General features: G+C 43.6%; 1 protein-coding gene across 5 annotated transcripts in view; it reads left to right on the forward strand.

Moving 5' to 3' along the window:
• Positions 1-1,975: 1,975 nt before the first annotated feature.
• Positions 1,976-15,539, forward strand: part of PRELID2 (PRELI domain containing 2) — a 64,273-nt gene continuing 50,709 nt past the window's right edge. The window contains exons 1-4 of one of the 5 annotated variants that reach the window (XM_040622280.1): positions 2,008-2,142; positions 6,587-6,684; positions 7,216-7,307; positions 14,888-14,945. In XM_040622280.1, the coding sequence (XP_040478214.1) occupies positions 14,900-14,945 (46 nt within the window). In that variant the 5' untranslated portion in view covers positions 2,008-2,142; positions 6,587-6,684; positions 7,216-7,307; positions 14,888-14,899. Of the gene's footprint in view, positions 2,143-6,586; positions 6,685-7,215; positions 7,308-14,887; positions 14,946-15,539 lie in introns of all 5 variants that reach the window. The other 4 variants (XM_040622281.1, XM_040622278.1, XM_040622279.1 and 1 more) reach the window with 4 other exon arrangements.

Genomic DNA, 15,539 nt, shown 5'->3' on the forward strand with positions numbered 1-15,539 from the left:
TGCATATATCTTTTCGAGTTAGTGTTTTCATTTTCTTTGGGTAAATAATAGCAGAATTATTGAATCATATGGTAGTTTGATTTTTACCTTTTTGAGGAAACTCCATACTGTTTTCCATAGTGGCTGCACCAATTTACACTCCTACCAACGGTGTATGTATCATACTGTTTTGATTATGATAGCTTTTTAGTATATCTTGAAATCCAGAATTTGTGATACTTCCAGCTTTGTTCCTTCTCAAGATTGCATTGGCTGCATTAACTATGTTCTTGCAGTCATGTCTGCTACATGTGGATGCTACGTAGAAATACCACACAGTGGCACATTTAAAAAAAATATTTTGTTTATTTGTCAGAGACAGAGAAAGAGAGAGTCCACAAGCAGGGTAAGCCAGGGGAAGTGGCAGGGAGAGGGAGACGTAGGCTCCCTGCCGAGCAAGGAGCCTGATGAAGGACTCCATCCCAGGACCCTGGGATCATGACCTGATCTGAAGGCAGACGCTTAACCAGGGACCCACAGTGGCCCATTTTTGGGTGTGTCTTTCCCACCTCCATGGTTAGTGACATCACTTTGGTAGTTTGAAATTGGCCATGATGGGAGTATTTATGTGACAAAAACTGCAATCATTAGATATCAGGACCTTGTTTTGATGGTTTTTTTAGAAGGAGAGCTGTTTGTTAACCATTTGCGAGCCCACTGCTGGATTCAGTGGACCAGTGGAGAAACTGGCCTTCAAGTAAGCACTGACAGTTCACGCACAGGAACAGGAGAGAAGGCAGGGCATTTGTACAGGTGAGTAGACAGATGTAGCAGAAAGAGGTTTCCTATTTATGAAGTGAAAAAGGAAGCAAGGTAGTCATCTGAGACTAAGGCTGGGAAGGAAGTGTTGGGGGTTTGAGGTGAGAAGACTGTGGGACAAGTGGATGAGAGAAATGTAAGGGTTTTTGTTGTTGTTGTTAAAAGGCCCCTTGAGGTTAGTGGTTATGAATTTAAAAGCAGGCCTGTTGGGATGGGTGTATATTTGTCTCCAGACTCTTGTAGTGGAGGGAGTGAAGCCCTGAGTAACTGAGAGCTGCATCTACCCAAGCGTATGGTTTTGCAATGCCAGTATGACTGTGTGCGTCAGTAGCAAGCGAGATTATAAAATTGTAAATGTGAAAGTCACCACCTCAGAGACCTTCCTCATTCATCCTAGCTAAAATCAGGCCCCACCCCCATAACGTTAATACATTATCCTGTTTGTTTTCCTGTTTTGTTTATTGGCTGTTAAATGACGGGGCTCACCCAAGTACCTGCCAGCAGGGACCATGCTTTAGTTATTACTGAATGTGCAATGCCCACCAGTGCTGGGCACAGAGCAGATGCTCAGTAAGTAATACCTTGAGTAACTTATTGAATAAACGGATTCACTTGTTCTTTCTTGCAAAATCTGTACAGTCCAGTGACAAGTACTCACATTCGTTTCGTGTCGCCTTGTTCCTTGCTCCATGGTGTCTCAACTTTGAGGAGCATAGGAGTTTCCTTACGGGGTCAGATATGCTAAGCCGTGGTTCTTTACTTCCTGAACACTCCCGGGGCGTATGGGGCAATTTTTACTATACTTGAGGCCCAACTTAAAGCTTTTGAGGCAGCTGCCCGGTCCTGAGTGTCATGCAGTTGCTGACCTTTGTCCCACGGGCCTCAGCAACACGGAGGGTTATATTACAACCCAAACTTGGAGGGCGGGCAGTTGCCGTATTTATGATCACTTTTCTTAGGGCTGCTGAGTCCGAAGCTCTGTCGAGGTGACGACAGAAAAGCACAGGCGCAGAGGCCCAACCCTCAGCGAGCGGGCCGCAGCTGGGGCTGCAAGGGCTCCTGCAAGGCCGAGACCGCCCGGGCCGCGCGCCCGCCGCCCACGCATCGCGCTGGCGGGAGGGGGCGGGGCGCCACCGCCTGTCAGTTCCTCCGGGAGGACAATAAAGTTTCGAAAGTTTGAAAAGGGAGGAAAAAACCTCCCACGCCCCTTTGGTGGGGCGGGTGTGGACGCCTGCGGCCGCTGCACACCCAGGCGCCTGGCGTGCGGGGATGGGGGTCACGGTGGACGTACGCCAGGTGTACAAGTACCCCTTCGAGCAAGTGGTCGCCAGCTTCCTCCGCAAGGTACCCAGCCGGCCCGGGCCGCGCTCGCGTTCCCCCGGGGCCGCCCCGACCCCCGGCCCAGCCGTCCGCGCTCCGGGGCGCCAGTCGCCTGCCCCTGCCCCTTCCCCTGCCCCCGCGGGAGTCCGCTTTCGCGCCCCAGCTGCGGGTTTTGCCTCGGGATGTGCGGGGCGGGCGTGGAGGTGGATTTCCTCGAAGGCTCCCCACCCATCCCTGGGATGAAAGGAAGGCTCCGTGAGCGGCAGCACGTTCACACCCTGCTCCACACCCGTAGGGAATGCATGTTCCGGAGCCTGGTTGAGGTTACACATGACTTGCCGATCTTTCTAGTACATCATCCCCCTCCCCCCAAGCCAGTGGGAGTTGTGGAAGCGATGACCCTAGTTTATTCAGCACTGCCCCTCTAACCACCTCGCTACTTTCTCTTTTATGAAACGGCTGTGGGACTTGGGGCAGCTCACTTACCCTCTCTGTGCCTTAGTTTTTTGATCTGTGACATGGGGGAAATAAAAGTACTAACGCCAAGGGTTAGTTGTGAGGAATCAAGTGAGATAATTCGTGTGTAAGTGCTTGGACTGGTGCTTAGGCTTCCAAAATGTTATAGTTGTTTGTACTACTGTAACTGCACCCTAGGCTCGATATTCAGTAGTCCTCTTTATCCCAGGGACGCCTCCTAGGACTATGCTCGTGGTAATAGAATAGGAAACTTTGAGAAGTCGAGAGCACCCAGGCCTGGGAGCTGAGACTCTTGAACTGTAGTCTGTCTCTGCCTGTAGTTACTTCATTTGGTCAAGGGTCATCTTCTCTTCAGGCCTCACTTTCTGCATCTAAGATAGAGTCTTGTATCAGAAGATATTTTAGGTTCCCCTTCAGCTTTCACTTTTTAAAGCAAGGTTTGCCAGAATTGTCGTTGGCCTCGGGTGGCACCCACCAGGCAGTATGCTCCCTATACAACCCAGAAGCAAAACCGAGATGCTGGGAGGAGGAAGTTAATTTTTTAAGTGATAAGACCTGATCTCCATGAGAGCAGGTGATGCAGTTGGGGACCCAGGTCACAAGGATTGATGAGGACGCTGGTTAACATGGTGTTGCCATCGAGGCCTTTTTTGTTTTGTTTTTTTCCAGGAGAATGTCAGCTTGTTGATCTCGTTCATTGATCCTCCGTATCTAGAATAGTGCCTACCACCTAGTTGGTGCTCAGTAAAAACTGGTAAATGATGAATGAATAAATGAATGAAAGCATGATTGTGGATCTGGTGGAGACTTTGCCTTAGGCCAGACTTCTGGGCCCAAAAGAGAAAAAGTCAACACTCCATTTTTTATTAGGACTGGCAGTCTGGAGTGTGGATTCTCTAATGCCACTGCTCCCTTGGAATGTCTTTCTGGATGCTCTTTACCAAGAGCTGATCTCCGTTTTGCCAGAACTGGAGGAGCACTGGATCCGGGCATCACTGATCATCTTCTCGTGTTGGATCGTTACTTCTGCACGTATCTTTTTCCCTCATGAGACTCTAAGCTTCTTGAGGGCAGGACTCACTCCTGCAGAAGCACAGAGCACAGCGCCAGCTCTCTTTTAGAGGGTACTTTGCGTGTGGTCATGCTTTTGGGCTGAATGCTTTTCTTTCATTCAGCAGGTGTTTAGAGATCCTTTCCTTCCGTGTGCCTGGCTCGGTGCTAGGGCCCAGCAGAGAGACCATCATGGAGCTGATGGTCTCTAGTGGGTGAGACTGACATACATAAATGAACAAGTAATGAACACATACTTACAATTGATGATGTGTATTTACACAGAGAAATTGCTGTTGCTGGGACCAAATATAGCAGGGAAGGCCTGCTCAAGTCCCCCAGGGTGGCCATTAGGAAAGGCTTTCTCAAAAAAGTGGCCTTTGTCAAATGATGGCTGAAGTGTGAATAGGAGTTTCTTAGGGGAGGAAGTGCTTTCATATATTATCATGTTTACTCCATCTAGCAGCTGCGGGAAGGAGTTAGGACCGATTTCCATTTCACTACCTAGAGAAAATGAGGTTCGGAGACATTTAAACAACTTTTCTAAGTTCCCACAGCCAGCAGTTGGGACAGCCAGGATTTCAGCACACCTGAATCCAAAGTCTCAAGCGCTAGTCCCTGGGCTCTGCTGCCTGCCACATAATAGGCACTCAGTTGATTATTGAGGGAATAAAATGTTCCAGAATCATCTTTGCTGTGCTCTTTATCCAGTCTCAGTTGTGTTTTGCCTAATCTTCTCTCACGGTTATTCATCTTGGACCCTTTGTGCCTGATGTAAGGGTATAGTATTGATGTGTGCTAAGCTGAGAAAATACAGTGTTCAGTTTTCTGTTGCTTTTAACCAATCACCCCTGTGACTCAGTGGATTGAACCAAAGGTAGACTTTTGGGTCTTACAGTTCTGTGGGTGGACTGCGCTCAGCTGGCTGGTTTTTGTGTGCCATGTGTTTACAGCTGAGGTCATTTATAGAGCTGCATTCAATTACAGTGCGTTAGCATTCTTATACAATACAACATTCGGCCAGGGGTCTGGCGCCTAATTAATAGAATATTTTGGAAGGTAGGGCTAGGGAAAGAGTATTTTCAGAAAAGGCCTAGCAATGGGACAGTGTAAACACTATGGGTGACACTACACTTCCATTCTTTTTATTCACAAAGCCATGCTTCAGAGGGGTTCTGTTAAATTATGAGATGTCAGTTAATCCACTTGCTGTGAGCATTTTCACCTTACATTACTTAAAGCCATGAACTGGAAGTTGGTAGATCTGGATTCTAATCATTGTGCTTTCCCCACTAAAAGCAGTTTTTGGTGGCCTTGGGGACACAGTTTTCACCAGTCTGTACTCTGCCTTTGTGCAAATTACAGAGTCCTCCTCTAGGTGGTGGGCTCCACAAGCTCACAGTCAGTGGGGCTAGTTATGCAAATTAGCAAGAGGGGCCGTTACCCTCAGGCTCCTGGGCTGTGTAAGCCCGAGAAATGGAGGCTGAGTGGGAGTTCCAGGCAAGGCTTTACCAGGGCTTAATGCTCCAGTACAGGGGAGACAAAATAAAGATTCTGTAGTCTAGCTCCCCAAGGAGAGGCCTGGGAGAGTTTTAAAGAGGCTTAGGCTAAAAAAGGGTCATCAGTGGGGTCCATCTTGGCTTAGATTGGTTCGGTTTTCACAGCCAGCCATCCCTTTTAGGTGCCGGAGGGTTTGCACGGTGTCTGAAGTGGATCAGACTGATTGAAAGCTGGGTGAGGGGAGCTTGTTTGGCGCTTGTGGCTTCCGGCATCTGGCCTTAGTTTCTGAAGGCAAGCAGCACCTGCTGGCAGGGCTAGAAAACTGGATTATTGTGGCTTGTTAGCCAGTTCCTGGGTGTGGGGACCCAAGTCTGGTCCCTGCTCTGTCTCAGCGGTCCTTCCACTAGGTGGCTGTAGCCCTGTGACCACTCGCCTGCTTGACTGGAAGACCTTGTGCAGGGAGCAACATGCACAACTGTATATGACAACCCTACTATCTTAATTTCGTATCTGTGTAACAATAATGCCACATACCTCACCTATCTCCCAGGATTGTTGTGAGGATCAAATGTCTAAGAGTTTGACAAGCATAAGCTTTTTATAAGTGTAAGGTAGTAAGAATGATCTTTGTGGCTAAATATACTTTTATTTTTTTTTTAGTCTTTATGTATTTTTTTGAAAGGAACGCATGTGGCAGAAGGGATAATCATATGAGGATCTCTGGAAGCATTTAATCTGATTTTGCAGAGTGGTATGTTTGAAGCTGTTTCAGCACTGAGGATGTTCTGTTTTAAATAGAGCCTACTGATGTACGTCTTTTGGTATGTTAGGACTCGCCTTCCAAGTTATTATATACTACTATTTTTAAAACCTGAAGAATGTTTGCTCTTCTTACACCTGCCTGTTGGATACCAGAGGCAAAATATTAGCTACATGCTTTCAAAGCTAAGTGGCACCTTGAAAACAAACACCACAGAAGTCTTTGTTCATGCAATATAGTGTTTCTCAGTGAACCCTTCTTGGGGGAATGCTATGAAACCCAAAATGGTTTATTCATCAGATGCTAAACTGTAGTTTCCATGCACTATATTGTCAGTGCACCTGACAGTGCATTTAGGCTTCTTTGTATGACTCTTAGCTTTCTAGCTCTTACCACTTACAGCTATTTCCTCCCTTTAACTTAAAACCACCCACAAAGAGCACGCAAGGCTGCCTGGTTGCAGGCTGGAAGCTCGCTCATCTCTACGAGCTCACATGGGCCTGTTTACTGGGCTTGCATTCGTGAGCTGGATTCAAACACTTAAAATTTAAAGTCATTAAAAAGGACTCAGAGGGCCCTTATGTTGACTGTTTTTTCTTGTTTATTCTCAGTTAAGGCCAAAGAAGTTAGGATTTTTCTTACTATAGAGTTGTTGAGGTTGATTTTCTTTCTGTGCTGCAGGCAAAGGAGTCATTGTGAATAGGGTGTAAGCTTCCTGGGCAGAGAGCTTTCATTTGTTCCTGATGCATCCCAAGCACCCAGAGAGATCCTGGAACACAGTAGGTGCTCAGCAAATCCTTGTGGAGTGGGTGAATGAAGCACACCACTGTGGAGTTTAGCCCTGTGTAATTTCAGACTGCAGTTAGTGCGGGGTTCAGGAACATGTCCTTACTTACGGCTCTGTAATAAAATGGACAGATTAAAATAATTTCTTTTTGCTTCAACACAGTGGCCTTGGGTTTTTATTTATTCTTGCCGGGAGCCTGATGTGCTGAACAAAATGGTTTGAGTGTTTACCCTTAAACTCATAAAGGCGATTTATGAATGGCTATTTCCGTTTAGAGTAGAAAGTTGATTGGGTAATTAATAATGTTTCCATTTCTGATCCTATCTTTTCTCCCTTGCAAATTTGCCACTTGCTTGTGGGGAACATCTCTTCCTGAAAAGCTCCTGAATTATTTGGGGTGAACCCATATTTCCAAAATAAATGATTTGACAAATGATAGGGCTAGTTTAACATAATGGTTATTTATCTTTTTACTTACACTGTAATAGTCTTTCTTTTATCTTCCTATCCTCAATCCTGCTAGAAGAAGATTAGGTCCGACATGAAGCAGAATGGTGCAAACGGGAAGAGCACGGGCTCTGACATCAGACGGGGGGACGGAGCGCTTCTAGCTGTGTGAGTTTGGGCAAGTCAGTTCTTTTTCTGTGCCTCCAGGTCCTCATCTGCAGAATATGGTAATAGTCACTGTCTTCTGGCATTGCTGGGGGAAACTAAGTGGATAACGCACGTAGTTGCATGTAACACACTTAACTTCATGTCGGCACATAGTAGGTGCTTTAAAGTACATGTTAAAAATCCTGATAGTAATACTAACAATAATAATTCCTTACACTCATTCCATGAACCTGAAAATAAAAAGCTGGGTGAAGTAGTCTGCACAAGTCTTTACCAACCTGGAGTAATAAAGAGAAGAAAGAGCATGAATAATGTTGCACATTTGAATTATAACTTATTTTTTAAATGTTATTTAAATGATGCAAAAGTGTGCTTGGAAACTTATCTAGTGGTGGCCGTGGCTTAATCAGGTTATAGAAGGTAGGGCAGTTTTTAACTATCAAAGCAGTAATAGTAAAACTTTCACATGTCTACTAATGGACATTTATAATAAGTCTTTGTATCATTTTGCCCCTGGGAGATGAGGAGGTAAATAAAACATGGCCTGAGGCCTCAAGGAGCTCACTGTTAAGGGGACAGAGGAAAATACATTAATTTTTATCATGAGTGCTTTCTCAGGGGCATATTACAGACATCAGAGTGTGGGGCAAGGATCATATTTTTTTTATGAGATTTTATTTTTAAGTTATCTCTACCCCACTGTGGGGCTCGAACTCACGACCACCAGATCCAGAGTCACACGCTTTACCGACTGAGCCAGCCAGGCGCCCCGTATTTTAATTATAATTCTGTGAGAGCTTTTAGACTACTTAGAGTTTATTGCCTTTTTAAAAAAGTAAATATTCTCTCTAGTCCTCCTACTTCTCTGACGCAATGCCTTCCCTAATGCTAGGAGGGAGGAATGTGTCAGGAGTTCTTGTCACACGGCCCCTGAATCAGTAAAGCATGAGCTCGTGAAGTTCTAGTCTGGAAAAGAAGAAATATCTTCTAATAATTTTTAAGTCATCATTTAAATCTGTTTGGTTTGCAGAAGGATACTAGGAATATACAGAATGCCACACCACAGTGAATTGTGAGATAAACACTGAAGTCCTGAAACTAAGTTTTAAAAATGTTAATTTCATTCTTTAGCAGCAAAAAACCACTACTGTTTATTGAGAACCCGCCTGGTGCCCAGGTGTACACTTTATGTAAAATTATTCCCTTTAATTTCTATGACAACTCTCTGAGATAGATTTTTTCCCCCTAATTTTACAGGTGAAGAAACTAAGGCAGGCTGAGATTAAAGTAATTTGCCCAAGACTCCCACAGATGGGCTTCATACTGTGGTCTCTTGAATTCTAAAACTCAATTCTGTTTTTCAACACTCTGTATTTTCATTTTGTTTTTTAATTCTTAGCTCTTTCTTTCTTTCTTTCTTTCTTTTTTTTTTTTTTTTTTACAGGGTGAGTGAGAGAGAGAGAGAGAGTACAAGCAGGGGGAGAGGGAGGGAGAAGGAGGCTCCCTGTTGAACACGGAGCCCGATGCGGGGCTTGATCCCAGGACCCTAGGATCACGACCCGAGCTGAAGGCAGACACTTAACCAGCAGAGCCACCCAGGCGCCCTATTTCTTAGCTTTTCACTGAGAAATCAGCTGACCCTAAACAACATGGTGTTTAGGGGCCCTGGCCCCCACGCAGTTTAAACTCTGCATCTTCGTAACTTGTGACTCCCCAATAACTTAACTATGAGTAGCCCTCTATTGACTGGAAATCTTACTGATGACATAAATAGTTGATTAACACATATTTTGTATGTTATGCAAATTCTATTCTGTATTCTGATGGTAGGAAACCTAAAGAAAAAAACATGTTAAGGAAACCATAAGAAAGAGAAAATGCATTTACAGTACTGTACCGCATTTATTGAAAAATAATCCACATAGAAGTGGACCCATGCAGTTCAAACCCATGTTGTTCAAGGGTCCACAGTAATTTAACTTACAAAATGTTGCAAAACAGACAAAGAACTATTTTACCGAGCTTCCCCAAATGGGTGTATAATTTTTTAAACCAGCGAATTAGCATTGATACAATGTTAACTAATCTACAGACTTTACTGGGGCATCTGGGTGGCACAGCGGTTAAGCGTCTGCCTTCGGCTCAGGGTGTGATTCCAGCGTTATGGGATCGAGCCCCACATCAGGCTCCTCCACTGTGAGCCTGCTTCTTCCTCTCCCACTCCCCCTGCTTGTGTTCCCTCTCTCGCTGGCTGTCTCTATCCTGTCGAATAAATAAATAAAAAATCTTAAAAAAAAAAAATCTACAGACTTTACTGAAATTTGGCAGTAGTCCGCTCATCTCATTTTTCCCGTCTAAGAGTCAATCCTGGATCCCACATTGCATTTAGTTTTCATGTCGTAGCCTCCTGCAAAGTGGGGCAGTTCCTCAGTCTTTCTGTTTCCTTTTGTCTTTCTGGACCGTGGTATTTTTGAAGAGTACTGGTTAGTTACTTTGTAGACTTTGTATCTTTAAATGCATTTGGTTTATGTATGCATTTAACATTGAGATATGAGGGTTTTCCTTTGTATCATAATTATAAGCTGTTTCCTTCAGAAAACTTTATTATGTCATTGCCAATTATTTGGGCATTTTTTAAAAGATTTTATTTATTTGTCAGAGAGAGAGAATGAGCAAGCGCACGAATGCACAAGCAGGGGGCAGGCAGAGGGAGAAGCAGGCTCCCTGTCGAGCATGGAGCCCGACATGGGACTTGATCCCGGGACCCTGGATCATGACCTCAGCCAAAGGCAGAGGCTTAACCGACTGAGCCACTCAAGTTCCCTGTTAGGACATTTTTGAATGAATAAGGGTGATGTGACATTGTTGGCCTTTGTTTAGAATCATAGCTTGTCCCAGCCAAAAGGGCCTTGAGTGTCCTCTTGTGGCCCCCACCCTGGCTTCACAGATGGCAGCGTCACGGTCTGGACGTCTTGGCCTTTGTTCTTTCTACCTCATCCTACTTCATCTTCCTACTGGTCTGAAAGGGCAAGGAACAACTACTCAAAGATTTATTGACTTAGATAGGTTTTTCCTTGATCACTGAAATTTTGATTAACTACGATTCCTTTGATCTTGGTGTAAAATCAACTTTGCTTCCCTCTAAGATACACTATTGCGCGTAGTTCGTGAATTTGGCACAGTTCATGGTGATTTGTTTGTTTAGCTAAAGGCCTAGTCAAGATTCAGCAGCTCCACCTCTTTGCACATGCCTGTTTGCAAGCAGCCTGAGCAGCAAAGATTCTTGGAGTGCTTGTAAAACAGAAGTGTTAATATACAGTCTTCTTGTAGGTCCTCTCGGCCTGTGTACGACTAATCATACCGATCTGTCAGCTCAGTTGCCTCTTGTGCTCTCTTGGATAATGCCATTTGGAAGTTGGTAAACAGTGGCTCCTTTAGAGGTCATTAGCGCTTTTTTGGGGGGTGGGGCAGTGTTAGAAAAGGCAGGCATTGACTTCTGAGCTTTTTGGAAAGTTGCTATTTTAAAAACTCCTTACTCTTAAGAGAAGGCTTTATGAAAGCTTGTATATTTTTCCCTTGTCAATAAGGAAGGTAAATAGCTGTATCTTCATGAAGCTCCTCCCACAAATGTATTGACTGTCATTCCTGTAATTAGATGGGCTCACTTTCTTGGCCTTTCACTTTTCATAGCTCTTTGTTTGTCTTAATGTACATTTTCTTTTTTTCCCAGTGTTTTGCAATTTGGGGCCTCTTCCCTTTTATTTATTTATTTAGGCCTCTTACCGTTTAACATGTAAAAGGACATGAAAGCAAAGGTATATGACGTTGTAGAGGAGTCTGCATTTTGCCCTCATTAGACTGTGTTCTTTGCAGTGGACTTATATCTTGGGGAAAGAAAAAGGATTTCTTTTATCATTCTATAAAGGAAGTAAAGTAAGTTCAAAATGAAGTGAAATATACCTTGGAAAATCCTAAGTCCCCCAGAGTACATGGCACGCAGGGCGAATGTACATGGCCCTACGTGGTGATTGTTCTGCCACTACAGTTGGTGATCCGCTGAGCCAGGTCCTGGATGGCCAGCATTTTTGGCAGGTGTCCGGGTGTTTTTGCTTCCATGGGAGTCGCTGGTGTGGAGTGGGCATTGGGAAATGTGTGTGAGCCTGCTTGTGTGCAGGCTTCACGCCATTTGCTTTTACGCAGACTCCTTGTCTTAATAGTAGTTGTAGGCTTACTCGTTTGGGTAAGTACTAAATACGATAATGCATGAGACAGCCTCTGATACCCCGTGCAGTAAATCAGTGGATGCTCACGAAGTCTTTGGTGGTCTTGATCCTGACCTAGCCCGATCCGTTTCAGTGTCATACCGTGTTTGAAAAGGTGTCCAGAGAAACCTGTCCACTGCCTCCTGCCTTCTCAAATTAGCATTCCTGGTGATGACCCTCTCTGAGAGCCTTCCCTCTCTCAACCTCTTATTACCGGACTTCAGGAGAAGGTTCATGAATTAACTTATGAATATTCAGGTTACCACAAGATGGCGTCAGATCATTTCAAGTAATGCCAGGTAGGGGGAGCCTCAGCCCAATAAATCTTTAAGTTTAAAAAAGTTAGAATATATGCCTTTCACGTCATGGTATTTAGCTATTGTAAATAAACCTCTCATTTCTTTTCCCATTCTCATGTGGAAACAGGAGGCTCGTGACTATTCAACTCCCCAAAGTAGTTGGGTAGGAAAATGACTTGAATCATGCAGATGATTTTACTAAAGTGAATAGTTCAGAATCTCTTGTGTTTGACTGAAACCTTCATTTTACTTATTATTTATAAGCATTTTCTAATGGGTGAGCCTTAGGTATTTTACAGTGACCCCTCTCCACAATTTCCCATTTCCTTATTATCCCTTAGTCTAATTTATTTTTTCCTGATAATGTTTATTTTTTTGTTTCTTTCCCCAACTAACACGTAAACTCTGTAAGAGGCTACAGTTTTATTTCTTTCTTTATGACATCCTCAGTGCCTGGAACTGTGTCTGGCATGGTAGGTATTCAAAACCTCTTAAATGAAGAATGAATAGACAGTTTTCACTATTGTTTCAGTCAGTGCCCTTTGGCTTAATAAGAAATCTTAAAATTATGTGAAAGTGTGAAGTTTCTGAGTTTATATTCTTTAGGAATTTCACTGATAACTTAGTGAACTAATCAGAACTTGAAAGCTTTTATCACTATCCTCCTCCGGTGATTATATTTCAGATCTCTTCCATAATTTAGTTCAGTAATCTTCCTACAACTTAAGTATGTTTGTAATATTCAGTCAGGAAGTATTGATGAATACAAAATGAGCAAACTAGGACTAGTGAAGGAAATACTTTCCAACTTTCATTTTACCTTAGTATGAAAGTTTTTATTCGTGCACACAAACACACACACAATGCAGGGGATCTGTGTGAGGTGGAGATATTTTCCTTGCTTCAAGGGTGCTCTGTAAGTGAGGTCCCTTGCCACAAACAGAGTAGCTGAACTTGACCCTCCCTAGTGGACATTATCTGAAGGTTAAACTTCAAGAAAACAGTTATCGTAATTTTGAGCATTTTTTTCTGGAGCAAAAATGAATTGAATGAGTGAATGAATGAATGAATACTTAAAAATCCACTTTGTGATTAGTTCTCAAGATTGCAGTTTCCAGGATGGAAGTGTGAATGACAGAGTTTATGGCATGGGGCCTGATGAAGTGTCAAGGCTGCTGAGGACTGACCATCTGTGTTCTCTCCTCAGATAGGCCCCAAGCAAAGTGAGGTTTATTTTCCAAGTTGACTCCTGAGGTCAGCGAGGTTCATCTTCCTAATCATTCATTCAGCAAAAATTTATTGAGTGCCTACTATGTGCCAGATACTGCTAGTGGTAGAGATAGAGGAGTGACTGAAGTAGGTCATATTCCTGTTCTCACAGACCCTGTGTTCTAATTCAGTGTATTTTGAGGCCACAGATATCTTTAATATGTGTGAAAGTAGTGGACCCTTTCCTCTGAAGATCAACCAGTTAGCCAACGTCTCTGTCTCACACATGCGTACGCACACACATGCGCACATGTGTGCATGCAGGTAGCTGCTGTGAGATGGGAGACCCACACTCACTGAGTTGCATATACCACTTCCTGGGGTTCCAAAGACTTGAAGCTCAAGTTCACTGAGTGGAGGGCCCCTCTTCCCCTGCCTGTCAGCCTCTTCACTGCTTTCGTCCCCCCTTGGCACTTCATGATGTCTTGGATGAGACTTCCTGTAGTTTTCTTTTCAGGTTTGGTCTCGCGATGAAGCAGTATAAGCTTCTGGACAAAGCCCAACGGTGCTCAGCAGGCGTGATCAGGGGCCACCTTGTCCTGTGGCTTTGAGGAAGTCACTTCCACTCCTGAAGTCTTCCTCTTTGCACCTGAGCAATAGAGAGGATCGGATTTGAGTAATTCTGAGGAGATTTAGGGGTAGGTTAGGAAGGTGGGCTTAGAAGGCACTAGAAAATATCTGTGGGTAAGTTACAGTCTTGGTGCTCTTTAGCTGAGTGATTTTGAGCAAACTACTTCGTTTATCTGGGCCTTATTTTTCACATGTGAAAGGGAGAAAGCAGCATATACCTCATGGTACTAATTTGAGAATTAAACTGAAATTATGCAAACTGCCAGGACAAAAATGGTAGCTTTTTTTCCCAGCCTTTTTTTTTCTTTTTTCCTGTTTGTTTGTTTAGTTTTTCATTATATTACGTTAGTCAAAATACAGTACATCATTAGTTTTCGATGTAGCGTTCCGTGATTCAGTGTTTGCGTATAACACCCAGTGCACCATGCAATACGTGCCCCCTTTAATATCCATCACCGGCCTATCCCAATCCCCCACTCCCTCCCCTCTGAAGCCCTCAGTTTGTTTCCCAGAGTCCATAGTCTCTCGTTTTTCTAGCCTTTTTATATCCAAATTGTCTTTCAGGGGACTTAATAAATGATTTATTGAGCACCTGGAGTAGACTACTTCTAGAATTGTTCTCCTGTGATGCTGGCCCAGCTGCCAGGCAATGGTATACGATCGTAGTGAAAGGTTCACTTTGTATTAGGCCTGGTTTAATTTCACGGCTCTCCCACTGACTAGCAGGGTGATCCTGGACTCTGTGATCTTTATTCAGTTTCCATTTCTGACAGATGAGACCATGATAATGCGTGACTCAGTCACAGCAGAGAGGCTGTTTTGGGATTTAAACAAGATCTTGTAGGTAAATAGAGCATGTAGCCTAGGGCACGGCACAGAGGACGCTCTTCACTTAAGTGAGGCTGGTTCCATAATTAACCTAGTGTAACCTCACCCGCCCTTCTCCTCCCAGGGCTAGGTTGGATCTCAAGAAGGTTTTCCCTGGATTTTTGCAGGTTCAGTAATGGTAGCTTCTCACTTATCTAGGTCCAAGTAGTAAAGTGAAGAGCCTTGATTGAAAACGGGCCTTAGAGGTTCCTTGGAAAATATGTACTGTTCCTGCAAAGAACTGGGGTTACTGGGAAAGAATGCACTTTGGTAAAAGATGAATGGTAATTCTTCTTTATGTGTTTTCGTTTAGTATCCCAACCCCATGGATAAAAATGTCATCTCTGTAAAAATTGTGGAGGAAAAAAGAGGTAAGTTCTCTGAATATACCTCACTTTGGTGATGATCATTAAGTGATATTGATTTTTGTAAAGGTGTTTGTGTGTAGCCTGTTACTTTTTAAACAGATATATGAACAGGTGTATTTCTGTATTTGAAGTGACAGAAAAGAGTCCCCAGCACTTACAGCAGCAGAGGGCTTGCTTAATATGCTCTTGTCACTCTCTCAATTAATAACTGATGACAGTAGTAACGGCTAACATTTCTGAGCAGTTCATATGTGCCAAGCACTCTCACTCTTATTAACTCATTTAATCTTCAGACTAATGTATGGTGTATGTATTTTTATTATTCCCATTTAATGTATGAAGAAACCAAGGTACAGAGAGGTGAAATAAATTGCCCAAGGTCACATGGCTGTATCCCTTTAATATACTCGTATATCATTTTATAGATGGCAAAATAGTTGTGATTAGTAGCATGTATATCAAATGTGACTATAAAGTGATTAGATTATGGAATCATAACTGTAGTTGACAGCGTGGTTCCACATTGACCAGAACAGGAGTTGATGAACTATGCTTGTCCTGCTTGATGTTGTGAATAAAGTTTTATTGGCCTACAGC

Source organism: Ursus maritimus, unplaced genomic scaffold, assembly GCF_017311325.1.
Source record: "Ursus maritimus isolate PB19 unplaced genomic scaffold, ASM1731132v1 scaffold_5, whole genome shotgun sequence".
In the NCBI taxonomy this organism is placed as follows: domain Eukaryota; kingdom Metazoa; phylum Chordata; class Mammalia; order Carnivora; family Ursidae; genus Ursus; species Ursus maritimus.